The following is a 15,483-nucleotide window of genomic DNA, read 5'->3' as shown; positions in this document are numbered from 1 at the left end:
CCTAATTGCTGGATTACTCGTTGCTGCAGTCTGCCCCTCCTTTCCTCTTATTTAGCCCCTTTTTGTTTCAACACTAGGCTTTCTACCCATTTTTCTGTATCAGAGGGCTTGACTCTGCAATTATAATTACTTTTATTAATAATGCAAACAAAAGGCTAAGCACATAGTAAATTTGCAGGCGCAGGTTCTTGACCCTGATTAGTGATATGAGATGGATAGAAACATGGCTGCAGCTTGAATGGGACAACACGAGATACGTATTTTATTAGTAACTTTGTACTTACTAATATACTGTCACTATAGTGCAATTTCCAGTTCTCAACTTTTATCCTTTTGAACCATTTAGAAAATTCCATGAAAATGAGTACCAAAAGGAACAAATTGAATGTACGCAAAAACTAAAAACTACCCAAAACAAAAAAGGAAAATGTATAATGCAAGATAGTAACTCCATACCCAGATGAATATGTATTACTGTACAGAATATAATTACAATACATTTATAGTCTAATTATGAATCAAAATTAAAATAAAATTTGTTACAGAAATTTAATTTTCAAATGCAAGTTACCACTTTATCAATAGGTAAATTCTTTCCTTGAAGTGCTGCCAGTCTGAGTGTCTAACAACTGAAAGCTCCATAGTAAACTCTGCCTCATTGCATGGTTAGGAATTTAATGTTACTTTATATAAGGATGTTGTCCACACTGCAATTCTGATAAAAGGTCAGTATTTAAGCATACAGTAAATAAAAGAATATTAAGTATATATGTAGATCTTTGTTGAAACTTTCAGTTTCTGTAAGTCCAATCAAAACTTGACTTGCAAATTTGCATTGAAATATGTATCCCTAAAGAGATTTGCTATTTAAGGAAGTATTATCACTGAAATATGAATAAATAAGCTGAGGATTGTGATAAATACTGTCTGTCATGTAGGTTATATTTTATACGCATTGTTGTATATTTTGTACAGGTACATCTAGCTGCACAAACAAGCCTCCTTTCATTTCCACTGGGAAATGGTATTTATACTTATTATATATTGGACTTCTGCACTAAATAATCTTTGTCATACATTAAGCTGTTTTAGTGTTGGTTATTGCTTAGGTAGTGATAGATGTAAGTAAAATCCATGTGAGAGTAGGTATACATAGAGGATAGGTAAAAGCAAAAACAGAACCAAAACCACACTCTATGGATAGAACAAGAACTATTACTTTTAGCTTACTGTAGTTACAGTTAACTTGTTTTCAGTTATCTGGTTCTTGCTGTTATGCAAGTGCTTCTTTCTCATCTCCCAGTTATCACAAATGCTCTTAAAGTAGCCGGTGACAATCATGAACAGCATATTTCAAGTAAGAATATTAAGCCAAGTGAAGGCTGGGAACAAAATCTTTCCTGTAAGAATAGAATGTCACGGTGTTAATGTGTTTCATACACTGTGAATTACTGTCGTGTGATGAACAGCTTTCACTTTTCAGTACAGAGTATTTTCTCTGCCTATCTGTCCCTCTTCTGTTTATAATCACATTAAGCTATTTGACAGTTGGCATGAATAAGGACTGTAGACAGGTAGGAAAGGGGAAAAAAACAACAACTCACTCTTTATAGGATTTTATGACTGCAGTCTTGATTCTCCTTGGATGCTGAATTCCACAACAGCAGTGCAGCCTTAAGCAGTACCACACGTATTGTTAAGAGAAACTTAAATCTAGACATTTCTACTGTGCTTCCTTGGACTACTTTATCACTGCAGTGATAGTTGAACTGGTGATTTAGGTGGAAATTGTCAGTAGAAGCCTCAGTTAATATGGGATGGAGATCTTGAGATCCCTTTCTAAGTAGATTGTATGCTTAAGGATAAAAGTAGAAGAGACAAAGTCTGTAATATAAACATGTATAGGTAGTTAAGGAAATCACATCACTTAATCTTTTGTCTTTATCTTCCTTTAGATATTATGTGTATGGGTACAGTTATCCTATAACCTCTCTCCCTTATGTACTATCCAGTTCCCGAGTACTGTAGAGAAACTGTAGAGAAGACTAGAGGAAAAATGTAGAAATGGAGGAGGGAGGATTGTCTTGTGAATATGCCAAGAATATGCTACATCTTTCTCTGGTGATATTTTATAAACCTTTTGTTATGAAAATAAATTTAGGATTAAATAGTAAAACCACAAATGAGCTGTGTGGGAACCCCAAATAAATGCTTAGGTAATGTCATGTAAGTTGTAGATATTTTCTACTTAGCAGAGAAGGGTAAAAACAGAGGGGGGTTAATTTTACCTTGTTGCCCTGGCAGATTAAGATGCTTATCATAATTTGAATTCTGCTATGCTGAGCTGTAAACTGAAAAACAGTGTTAATGAAGAAATCTAAAAACTCATGGGAAAAAAGTTAGCTCTGAAGAATCATCTGAAGCTTTGATATCACCTGAACTTTTACAGACTTCCCTTTGAAATATGGAAATCATATCATACTTTTTGTAAAGGTTATGATACCAGTTTGTGGAATTGTAACAAAGTTTATTCTTTGATTAGACCAGTGTCATGGGAACAGAGACTGCAACTTCTTTTGTCCTATAATGAATATGCTTCTAGTAAAGAGATGTTATTTTTTAATATAAACTGTTCAGCAGTTCTTCAGTCAAGTTTTCTCCCTTGTTCTGAATATCTGTATTTCAAATTATTTTTGCCATATGTTCTGGCATGAGTTTTCGTTTTTCCTAAGCTGTCTCATTTTCTTATTTGCTGCCTTTATTTCAAACCTGTGTCCATTTTTATTATTTCTACTGGCACACATTCCAATTTAGTATCCTCTGTGGGTTTCATTATCATGCTGTTAATCCCTTCTTTCACTGACTTAATGAAGATGTTAAACACAATCAAGCCTAATACCAATCCCTACGGCACCCCACTTCAGTTACACTGGCATTTTCATTACTCTCTCCTCACAGACTATCAGCTAGTTAACAGCATTTATATTTAGGAGAGTTAAAAAATTATTTCCATATATGCCTTATCAGATATTTTAAGAATCCTTATGAATTATAAACATTGTCCTCCCTTATCTCTGCATATATAATTCACTAAAAACACAATCACCTCCAGCAGACATAATATGCATTTTCTAAAAAGGTCATATTTCCATTGCTCAAGAGTTCCTGTGCACATTGAGTCATTTCTCACACTTTAGACTGTTGGATACTAGTCTTTTCTACCTTGTTTGTCTGGATCCTGACAAGACCGTCAGTTTCTCTAATAAATACCAATTTAAGTGGCTCATTCCCAATCCCAACCCCAACCCCAATTTTTAGGAATAGACTCATCTGAGTACATTTTTTAAAAATTTGTTGTGTTTGGCATCTTTATTTGAAGTGACATGAATAATAAATGAGGAAGTGTTAATCAGTTTGGAGGTTTTACTCCATCTTTTAGATAAGGTATGTTCATAAAGCTAAGTGTTCTGCAATTTTTCACAGTTGGCAGATTTGCTAATGTGCTTGTGTGAGAACTTGTGATTTTTTTCAAAAGCTTGAGAGGAATGGTAGGCTTTGTAAAACGTGGCAGATTAATAGTCATGAAGACTAGAATTCCACTGTCCCAAGGAAGAAATGCATCAAAGATTAATACTCTTGTTAGCTTGCTCATTTTAAAATAGGGAGACTGCTCTTTTTATATTTAGGAAAAAGCACCCTGCAGAATGTGGAGAACAGTTTATCCTCTATGGCAATTAAGTCTTTAAGCTGTCTACTGTAATTTTCCAGGAAGGAACAATATGTACCCTGGGCACTAGTACAGCACACGGGGCAAAATATGTGAATTGAGTAAAGAATATTTTTACCTCCATTTTGTTCATTTCTTCTCCCTCTCTATTGGAGATCCCAAATTGACTAGAACAAGAATCATGGAGATGATTTCAGACTAGCTGTCTGTCATGCCCACATGAATGTATTAGATGGCAAACCTTTCTCACCCACTTTATTGGAATCTTTCTAGATGTTTATAACTACAGGTTCTGACTTTAAAAGCTGCATTTATTTTTGATTTATGTTTAATACTCCCTTGGAGTACGAATGACAGTTTTTGAGGTGGGTTTTTTTGTGAAAATTTTGGGTTTTGAATCAGAAGTGTGGGGGTTTTATTTCTGTCAGTTGTAGAGGAGAATAAAATTGATTTGACATTGATCAATATTTAAAAATAACCAACACACTGCCAAAAATATGTGTGCAACTACTACAATTTTCTTTGATAGAACAGTTTTTAAAAGATTAGTTTCAAGCCAATACTTTGATCTTACCTTAAGTTTTTGACCTGATCATCCCTCTCAAGTCTCTACCTTTAGCATTTTATTAATCTTCAGGGTACTACAGACCTTCAGGAATGTATGAGATGAGATTGCCTGCTGTAAACCCAGCACTGTCAAAAGGCTCCTTTTGAGGTATTTGATTTTTAGAGGATGGCAGAGGTGTTTGTAATTGGGAAGTATAGAGTATGATCAGGAGATATTCATTATGTTGGTTTAGTATTCATAACAGTATTGTGGCTTCTTCACATGCACTGTTGAGTTTAAAGGACTGCCAGATTTTGTGCTACTTGGTGTTTGTATACTGTGTGACATGATACTTCTCCTTGGTATAATTTAAATTAGGAAATACACAAAAGTTTTAGGTGTGCTGATAGTGTTACAACACTGTGTTCACTGTCAAATATGGCTTTGTGGGATGATGTATCTTAGTTTTCCTGAACTGCAGAGAAAAAAAAAAATACACCCTAGGTTAGCATTCATGAAATTGCAGTACTTTGTCACTTCTTGTTGAAAAAAAAAAGTTCTATGAATTTTCAACCCCCAACTGTATAAATTCAAAGAGAAAAATTTCAAACACAATTGATAACATAAAGTTTAATAGCAAAGATCAATACAAAATTATAAGAGTTCTGTAGTCTTGTAGCTCAGATCAGATACATATTGAAACATCCATCCCAAAATGAGAACTAACAAAATGGACTCACAGCATCTGAAAACTGAATTATAAAACCTTTAAAACTGTGGGAATGGTACACTAGTTCAATAAAATAGCCATAATACACTATTGATTAATTGTTACTGGGTTTTCTTGACCTAACTAGGAAAAAAAAATTATCCAAAGAGAAGTTTGAGTGTGATGTGCAAAATAATTTGACTAAGCTATATGTGGAGTCTTAGAAATTTAAAAAATTTTAGTCAAAGATAATAATAAAAATTATTATTATTATTTGTAGTAGTAGCAGTATTTAGGAATATATCCTTCATACCTTAGCTACTGATAAAGCTGCTGATGCACATTTTTTCTCCAAAGAAAGCCTGTATCAAACTCAGCTGTGTTTTATTAACTCATTCCTGGAATTTTTAGACTATAAATTTGTAACAGTTTAAGAAAAAATACCCATGAATTATATTGAGGGTTGGGTGTATTAGAATCATGTTAGTCAGATACAATTTGTTTTCATAGTATGAATGCAAAGCTTTTCAATTACTGTTTTCTAAACGATGCCTTTAAAAAGTGTATTCATACTAGTCAGTTGAATAAAAGAAGTCACATTGCAAAAAGCAATTTTGCCATCATTATTTAAAACAAGAGGGGCCCTAGGAAGAAAGGATTATCATATATTGAATAAAAAGTTCACCACCTTGCAGCTTTAATCCTGTTAGAAAAGATTATTTCTATCTAACTTAATCAGCCAGAGGTCTTTATTGCCTGGAGTATTAATTGATTTAGGTCTTCATTAAGGTCAGAGGTACCCGTGGCTGACCAGAGGCAGCCTATTAGTGTGTTGTCAGTTCTGCTTATTTACATTGACTCAGCCTAATAGTGGGTCGTGTCACTGTTGGGTCAGAGGGTCACTGCACCTTTTGTGCAGCCTGACCTGTTAAAGGGCAGCAGTCACTCAGACACCAAACTGCATTCATAACAAAGATTTGCCTGATTGCATATTGACTCCTGCCTTCCAAGAAACATGCATTTGTGGTGCAACTATTAGCATTTGCCTAAGTGTCTGTAGGTGAATGTTTGAGATCCCTGTGTTGGAAGTTTCCAGCAAGTTTTATATTGTCAGTTGATCACTCGCAAGTTTTAATATCAGCAGGAAGTTTCATAAACTTTTCCTAGTTGCTCTTGGCCTTTAATAAAAACTCAGTGCATATCTATAGGTATCCTATCACTTCTGTTTCTTTCTAGGCAACAATAGTTGCAGCTTTTCCTTTCTAATTAGCAGCCTAAGTTAGACCTCAGTCAATTAAGTCTGGTTTTCTCATGGTTTCTTTTCCCAATACATACATACATACATATATATATATGTAGGAGATATGTTGTGTCCTTTTGGTAACTTAGAATACTGATAAAAACTATTCCATGGTATAGAGCAGTTCCAAATGGCACCAAGTCAGTTCTTCTGACTGTTCGTTTCCATGATACCATAGATGCTTTCCTTCTGTTTTCTAACAAGTGAAAGCACCTTCGAAAAAAAGCTACTATACAGCTTTCTATTGGTATAAGCCACGCCCAAGGTCTAAATTATACTTATCCCTGCAAGACAGCTACACTGTGAAATGTAGCAATTCTCAAATAATCTCTTAGCTTTCTATGTGTCAGAGCATGCATTGCATCCTCGCAAGTTCTGATTGTCCACTAAACTTCCCTGATTATTCACAGTTGTGCTGACTGAGCAAAACAGCTGCTAAACTATTATGCTATCTTATAAGGACTCACCTTTCATTTAACTTTCAATGATACAAATGAAAATAAAAAGGGAAGAAATGTGGAATCACATGAGGCCCCATTTATAACCTGCTTACTGCTGTGAAACGATATTGGAAATAAATATGTACAAGTGAGCATCTCAGTAATATGAAGCTTGAGTTTTCAGGATTGTCTTTCATTCAAGTCTTTATTTAAATTTTAGCACCGGAAGTATGTGTATGGTCTGCAGTGGAAATTAAATTACCAGTGAGACATCGACTGTATACATTTGAATCCTTTAAGGATCAATATAGATCGTTTATATTGTAGTTCTGTTTCTATGCTGAGTTTCCTCGTATAATGCAAGTTGGCCAGACTGGATACACTGTGAATCTACACCCTGAAAGATCTTCTGTTATCCTCATAAGTGCTCCAATAAGATAAACTGTTGCAAGGTTCTAGCAGGGTTTTGCAGAACACTTTCACAACACAAGGACTGACACCATACATTGTGACAGCTCCTCTTGTAAGATTTCAGTGCCGTGAACAAGATAGTATGATGACTTCCCTGTTTTAAATGCCTTTTAATCTGCTAACAATTTTCTGTATAATGCTTCAAACATTCCAGAGACAATGTCTTGAAATCTGCTAAAAGAGTGTTTGTACTGGCTTGCTGCTTTGTCCTTGCTGATTATTTATGCTTGCTTTTCATGACTGAGTCACTGGGAAAGAGAAGAGAGATACCCCTCCTCCTTCCCTTATTCTAAATTATGTCCCCCTGCAATACAGTTGCTGCAGATCTGTGGCCATTTTTATCCTTTTCCCCTCTTTTCCCCTTTCATCCGCCCTTCCATAACATGGTGGCTTGTTGGAAACATTGTTTGTCTATTAATTGCATATTAAGATACAAACAAGTATGTTAGGAACAGAGGGATTTTTTCAATTGGTTTTTAAAAAACTGCAAAATTCCCGCTGAATCTTAGCCAAAAGTAGTGCCAATTTTGCTCAAATCCTTCTGAGATTTTTTTATGACCTTGCTTATGACCAATGGGGCTAATTGTATCAGAACTGTCCAGGATACTTTAAGAAAGTGCTATCTTGGTCTGTATTTCAAAACACTGACAGATATTTTATCGTTAATTAGTATTCATATTATGTCTCAAACAATCTGTTCAAGAATAGGGGAAGTGAACTGGTTGAACAGCTCTTCTGTCTACCTAATAATTAACATGGGTGATGCATGGAAAACCAGCAGCTCAACAGGGGATAAAAAGGAAGAAATACCATCAGTGTGATTTTTTTTCCTGTAGAAGTATAAACTACCTGCATTGGAGTTTTTGACTAATGCAGGGATTTCACTTTGCAGAGGTGAAAATGAATGGTTTGCTTTAAAAACAAACCTGTGCCCCTCTGAATCATATCTTTCTGAATTTGTTTCTCATCTTGTCAGTATGCCACTTGGTAGCTGGCTGGACTCCCTTGTTCAGTGGCACATATTTTAAAATAGCGCTGTAAAAAAAAAAATAAAAAAAAAAGATCATTTGTTCCTATAAACCAAAATATTGCTTTCATATATTTTTTTCCAAATTCAGGATTATATATAGCATTATCAAACAATATTTCAGGTATTTTAAACAATTTAAATAGTTGATGTGTGTCAGTTGATATATTGTTTCCTCTCTGCCTCCTCCCCCTCTTCAGCTGCTAATCATAGAACTTGTATGCCAAATTGTATAAGATACTCTTCCAATAGTTACATGTGTGAGTCTTTTGTGAGACACAGACAGTTATGAGGACAGATTTGGAGTTGCATATGGGTCTGTCACATGGTTTGATTGCCATGTCTTCTAGGACACAGATTTCTTTTTTAATTATTCTTAATTCTGAGGAATTTTTACAGTTTATACAGTAAGTTCTGCAAAATTCTTCCAAAAGATTCCTTACACAGTCCATTTTCTCTGTCGTTAATCCTAGCAAAATTCTTCCTGTGCTGACTTCAAAGCTGCTTACGCCCACCTTACTTCCCACTTCTATACTTAGTTTTCTTTTGATAGTGAATAAAATTTACTGTTTCACTGATTAGGATATGCACAGACGTTCTAGAGAAGTGCAGCATAAGATGATGAAAAGTTTTGATATTTACATTAAGATTTTATAAAAAAATCTTTGCGATGTCTGAATAATAAGAATAAATGTTTCCTTTGCTGGCTGCTGTTAAAAAAAGTAGGTCTTCAGAGTGTTGCTGGGAAGATTTTGGAAAATAAGCCCAAAGTAACTGCATTGCAGTAGTAAATCTGGCCACTCATTAAAGTCCATTTTCAAAAGGTAACCATCCCTTTGTTCAAGTAGCATCTCTTTGTTCAAGTAGCATTCTTCAGCATTTTATTTTCAATCTGCAATTTGCTTTTACCTTCTCATGGAATAAGATCACTTTTTTGTTCATATACAGTCATTTAGGTGTTCTGCTAATATATTTTTGCAATATTTTTCAGTTAGTTTACTAATGGTGTTACAGGTGTGCACTGATAATTTCTGATATGGTTTTGTATAAAACAAAGCTTAAGATATAGGAGATTAAAAAATAGCATTGAAGATAATGTGCATCATCTCTCAAAAGAAAAGAAAACAAGAGCATATTTAACTGTGGCATCAGTGTGATCCAGCAGCTGTAACAGTCCACATCAGATTATTGTTCTGAGCTGACACATACATCCATGCATTATCTTTAGACTGGCGTGTTTGCTCTATTTGTAGCAAATGATGGCAAAGAACAGTACTATTGAAAGAAACCAGCTGGAAGAGAGAAAGTGCTTCCCTTGTCTTCTGTGAAATCCCAGAGTCTTATGTACTTGATCTGATTCTCTCCTAGGTTGGAGATGTTCTCTACTGTGCTGGACAGATTGCTCTGGTGCCCTGCACGATGCAGCTGGTTAGGGGTGGCATACGCGCAGAGGCCAGCCTTTCCCTCCGGCACGTTGCACGAGTTCTGCAAGCCATGAGCCAGAAGACTGCACTCCACCACGTCATCACAGCAAGCTGCTACGTAACTGACAGCAAGAGCATTCCTATTGCTCGCTCCATATGGCAGAGGAAATTAGGAGAATGCAAAAAGGTAGCTACCTGATCCATTTGCTTCTTTCTGGGCTGTCTTTTATTCCTTTCTAAGTCTTGCAGTAATATCAGAATTTCGCGGTACATTTCAGAGGGGTTCAAGTAAAGGTTTGATTGAGCTGTTATGTTCTGGTTCATAAGTGGTTGTGCACAACTGAGAAAGAAAACTGCTTAACAGAAAGTTATATTCACCACTAACTTTGTCTTAATTCCCCAAAGCATTGTGTTAAAGAACTCTTAAAGAACAGTCAATTTCTCTAACAAAATGTGAACAATACCTTGTTTGAATTACTTCTGTCCATATATTTTTTGCATAATGAGAAATGGGCATTTTATTTCAACTTTTTGTCAGTTGTTCTGTTGAGGATTTTCCCCCCACTTGCTTACAAACAGTATTGTTATGATAACTGAGTTTAGCAATTTACTGCTCATTATTGCTTTATATTCAGCCAGACTTCTAAGACCACATCTGGGCATGCCTACTGGTTAACCCTTGATTAACAGCATAATAACTTGCACAGGGATTTATAATGATGCCATAATAATTCATGATTTGTATGTGCCTGTTTTCTTAAAATAGCCATGGAAAATCCAGGCAGCATTGAAATGTAGTGGCCACAAATCTTGTAAGTAAAACATAACTTCTCCCCAAATGCACAAAAATCAAATTCATAATTGCTGTATAATTTAATACACCATACCTGTTATGTTTTCTGGGGAGTTGGAATCATAGAATATGTTAATATTTTCATAGAAGAAGGAAAAAGACACCTGAAACTTACCTTCTATTTGCCTTTGTCTCCAGCCTCTGCACTAGGCAAGTGTCTTTCTGAGAAAAGATACAGACTTCATTTACATGCTTATGCATCTCAACTTGATTTATTAACAAGGAACTAAATAGGAGTTTATTACTCCTCCAAGACGAGATTCAGATCCAGTACTGGATTTGAATTCAATTTGTTTTATTTAAATAAATTCCCATTTTTGTTTTGTGACCGATTAGTAACATACCATGACCACAAACCCTCTCTGCTTTGTGATTTGCAATATATAAGATTGGAAGACAGATCAGTGGTGTTTGCCAGTTCTTTGTAATGTATCTTTTTCCGTATACAGTCCTTTAGGTCTTCCATAGTTATTATGCATACTAACTACTCTTTATCAAGTCCTTTATTTCTTCCACTTACTAAGATGACTAGGCAGAACTTGCTTTTTTTTAAATTTTTTTTAGCTACCTGAAAAACACTGATGAAGTTGCTTACTTTTGGGCTATCACTAATATCTGTTCTATGTCCCTTTTTGGTTGTTCAAGCCATAGCTTAAAAAATGGATTGTTGCCTACATGCACTGAAGTGACAGCTGAAGTGAAGTGATAGCTGCCTGACAGGTTTCAGGAATCTTTAGGAAAAACATCCTGCAATTTGGCAATCCTGTAGGATGTTCGTCAGTCTTATGCTGTGCTTATCAGATCATAATTCAGTAATGGCACTGGCAGAAAAAAAAAAAATATTAGATAATGTGTGCCACAACACCATCTAAAAATGCTTTGAAAAAAACCTAAATATAAATGGGAGTGAGATGTTATTAACAGCTGCATGTTCTTGTTTCTATAATTTTGTCAATAGGAGGTTCAGACAGAGGAATTAAATTTTTGCCTCAGGATATGCATATTTTTTAGTTAGTAGGGGTTTATGTACAAAGCAAAGCTGAGAAAAATACTTATAAAATAGTTTTGTTACAAGAGAGTGGGGGCGGGGGGGCGGGAGGGGAGAATTACCCTGCCCTGAAAATACAGTTGTCCTGTTAATGAAAATAGAGATTTTGTCTTGAAAAATGATCAACTGTTCTTCAGTTGTGCTTCTGTCTCAGTTATTCCATAGTAACGGCGAAAACAAGTAATGCAGTTTTAATTTTGGAGCAGCCTTCCAGATCCTGTAAGATACTGCCTTTCTCTGTGGAAGATAGAATGTGGTAGCCTTACTCTGAAGGCATATTCCTTACCTGTGTGGTTTTGTTCAGGTTTTGGTATTCCAGTGCTGCTACAGACAGTTCTGTTGAATACCATGACATGACAGAATGGTCAGTTTTCACCAAGTGAACTGTCAGCCAGACCAAAAGTATTTTATTATTCTTTAAGTTTATTTTAAGCAGTGGCCAAAGGCCTGAACCAGTAGGAACCTACATATTACTTAATAAGAACAAATGGTTTCTCAGTGGAAACTGTTCTCCTTCTGTCATCCATGAAAAAAGGAGTTTTGTGCAAATGAAACAGTTCAGCTCAGAACTCGTTTTTTGTAAGCTATACATCATAAAATATGGAATTAATTGTGTTTTAAAGATGGGATTTAGACTGTATTTCTGTTCGTTGAATGTACTGTATTTAGTAGCAAAGTGATGGCATATTAAGATAATTGTATTTAAAATGGTGACTAACTCATATGCATCAGAACTGCCAAAGGTGTTTTTCTTTAGAGCATGAGAAATTTAACATTCTGTCGTGTCGTGATACCTGGTAAATATCTTCTACATAAATAATACTATTCGGCAACTTCCCTTGAATCCTTCTACATGTTTGATGGCAGTAGTAAATAAAACACAAAAAGATTATATAAATTGTTTAGGACACCAATAAATTGGACCTAACAGCACATAATAGAAAGAGAAATATGAGAATTGTTTTCTGGATATGTTTATATAGCACAAAAGATTTACTTCTAAGAGCCGGATGTGGACATGCAGTTGCTCAAAGCTTTATGTGAGATAAGGCCACAGGGTCAGACACATTTAGCTGGACTTTAGAAGGCTTCTTGTAATATTGCTAGTGACAATTGTCTTTTAGGAACTTCTTGGATTACAAAAAGAAAGATCAATTATATTTAAATAATTTTTTTTAATTAGATAAATTGTAAAAAGCATATTTTGGAATAATCTATTTTTTTCCAGAGGAAATATTTCATATGTTATTGAGAGAAGTGTTCTAGTGAGGATGGGAGGAGGCTGTAAAAGAGGGAGCAAACAGTAACAGTAAGCAGGCTGGACCCCCTAGCAACTTCTAAGTTGTTTCAGTCACCCAGTCTCTGGTCCCTCCTTATTCAAGCATCATTCCTTCCTTCTTACACAACTCCTTTCTACTCCCATCATCCCGATTTCCCTCACTCCTTATGGCAGCTCTGTGCTCTCAGCATCATTCCTGCAGCCTCAACCCATCAAGGGTTGTGTCCTTAGAGCTGGAATCCAGGCCCTGTTCTCTCTCTTCTTCCTTCATGTGTCCCTTTGGGTCGCAGTGTCATTGGAAAAGCCATTCAGGGTGACAGAGGAAACCAAAATCTGGTGCAGGGATGTAAGGTAGTAGTAGAAAGGAAAAAAATAGTGGGGAGGGAAGGATAAGAAAGCAGCCCCACCAAGGATTCACTCAAAAGAACACCACCTAAATCACTGAGCTAAAGATCTTTGGATTGATATTTTGAATGTACATAAGAGGGATTTCCTTTGTTAAAACTGAAAAGGTTTTGTAAAAATTGAGATCTAGAATGAAGGAGCTGAAGTTAGCATTTAATTCTGTAGGTGCATAAAGCTGCATTTTTGTTGCTGGAGAAATTAAAATATAGTTAAGGGAAACACTGGTTAAAATCATAAGAAAAAAAAAAACAGAGGCTGCAAAAATGGCATAAAGACAATTACGCAAATGAATAATCAAACCCAAAACCTAGAAAGACTTACTGGAATTAACAAATACAAGTGCTAGCCATCATCATCTTTCTTCCACCCTATTTTTAAGTTACATTCCTTCCACAGTTTCTTTGTTATTGCCAGGCGTACTTAGGGACATTCTGCCTGAGGAGATAAATTGAGGGACCTTCTTTGGCATACCTAGTAGCAGTTGTGTGCTAGAATAATATCAGTCTAATCCAGTAGTTAGCATTTAGGAGGTTTTTGGGCTTTGTGTCTTCTTGGCGCTTTTTTTAAGCGGCCAAAAAAAAAAAAAAAGAAATAAGCTTATAGCATTGCTAAAACTTTCTGGAAGAAGGACTGACAGTTTTCCAATTAAGTCTCATCTTGTGTTTTTCTTTACTTCACATCTTTTAATGACAGTGTCATGTAATATGATGATTTTATAAGCGGTTTTGCTAACTCATTCAGCAAAGTAATCAATAGAAAAAAGTAAGCCAGATGGGTTGTAGTCCATTTGTATTGGCTGGGACAGATGGCATTATTGATAGATGGAAATATTCCAAATAATTATTGTATAATGATATAACAGTGACTGTGCCTGCAAAATTTTATTAATTTGCTTTGTGACTGCACTTTATTCGGTAGGGCTTGAGTTGTACCATTTAGACAGAACTCCCAATATATTTAGTTGGGAGCTGAGTCTACACCCTAACTTCTCCTTCCCCTACCCATGGCTTTCTGTGCAGACATCCCTGTCGTATTTTGTTAGACTGTTTCAAATGGTGCATTCTACTTCTGCCTATGCAACAGATTCCCCTAGGCTAACTGAGATGGCAAGATCATGATTACATTTTTTTTCTACCTCTGAATACTTGTTTTTTGCTTCCTTTTGTTATCCTCACCAATACAAAGAAGAAACATGCTGTGCTGTCTCAAGATTTCCGGCATTCCAGCTTGCTTAACTGCTGTGTTTTCTATTTTTTACATCTCACTAATCTCTGGCAAGGCCTGGTGTAGTTAAATTGGTAAAATTTATAAATCCTGATAAACTGTGTAATAAATACTAATTTACACTGTTGTTATTCAGTTGTATACTCCATGGAAAAGTACTGTGAATTAATTCTTTCTGTGAGATAAGAGCACATTAACTTCCTAGCTGAAAAATTTTGAGGCCATTTGCTGCTTTTGAAATAAATATGTTTATAAAATGTCTGAATGCTAAAGATTAGTTTCAGTTATTTTGGTTGATGAAATATGTAAAAAACTTGGAGGCAGATTTTCCAGAACTCTCTGAAAAGCTATCTCCGATTTCTTCAGTATAAAAAGAAAAAATTATTGGGAAACACTTTAGTGTTTAACGTTTTGTTACCAACAGGAAGTTTAGAATTGGTTGTGTTTGTAAAAGAACCCAAAACATTGGTGAATTTCATATTTGAGACAGTGAAAACAATATATTTTGTTAAGATTAGAAGACCAAGTTGCACAGAAAGATAATACTTAATGTAATAGCAAGGTGTATTAATAGCACTAAGGTAATTGTATTTTTTTCTTAAAATCTGATATTATAGATCAGTTCCCTTTAGTTATTGTAATAGCAGTTGCCAATGTATTTTCTATCCTCAGTAATGAAAAATCTACTTGGTGAAATACTTCTTGTGACATAAATAAATATATCTTTTTACTTTTATAACACCACTTCCATTTGGACATTAGTTATCTGATACTCTCCCACCAATAATTTTCCAAGCAAACATTCTGAAAACTTTAAAAGTTCACTAGTCCATCTTCTTCTGACAGAAGCTTTCTTTTTTTTATGGTGAGAATTCAGGATGAGTGACTGTGATCCCATGATTGTTTCAAATCCAGCAAAGAGTGCTGTAGTTGACTTTCATTCTGTCAGGAATGCCAGTCAGATTGTTGACAATGTGTGTCTTAATAGTGTGTAATGCAGAAGTGATGGAAAAAAGATTCACAGTGTTT

At 35.3% G+C, this 15,483-nt stretch overlaps 1 protein-coding gene across 1 annotated transcript in view; it reads left to right on the top strand.

Moving 5' to 3' along the window:
* Nucleotides 1-15,483, top strand: part of DPH6 (diphthamine biosynthesis 6) — a 190,151-nt gene that overhangs the window by 119,855 nt on the left and 54,813 nt on the right. The window contains exon 13 of the mRNA XM_041460167.1: nucleotides 9,590-9,832. Within this exon, the coding sequence (XP_041316101.1) occupies nucleotides 9,590-9,832 (243 nt within the window). The remainder of the gene's footprint in view (nucleotides 1-9,589; nucleotides 9,833-15,483) is intronic.

The sequence above is a fragment of the Pyrgilauda ruficollis genome, unplaced genomic scaffold, assembly GCF_017590135.1.
Source record: "Pyrgilauda ruficollis isolate IOZ18807 unplaced genomic scaffold, ASM1759013v1 scaffold14, whole genome shotgun sequence".
Taxonomy (NCBI): domain Eukaryota; kingdom Metazoa; phylum Chordata; class Aves; order Passeriformes; family Passeridae; genus Pyrgilauda; species Pyrgilauda ruficollis.
Note: the sequence above shows the minus strand (reverse complement) of the source record. Positions and strands in the feature narration are given on the sequence as shown.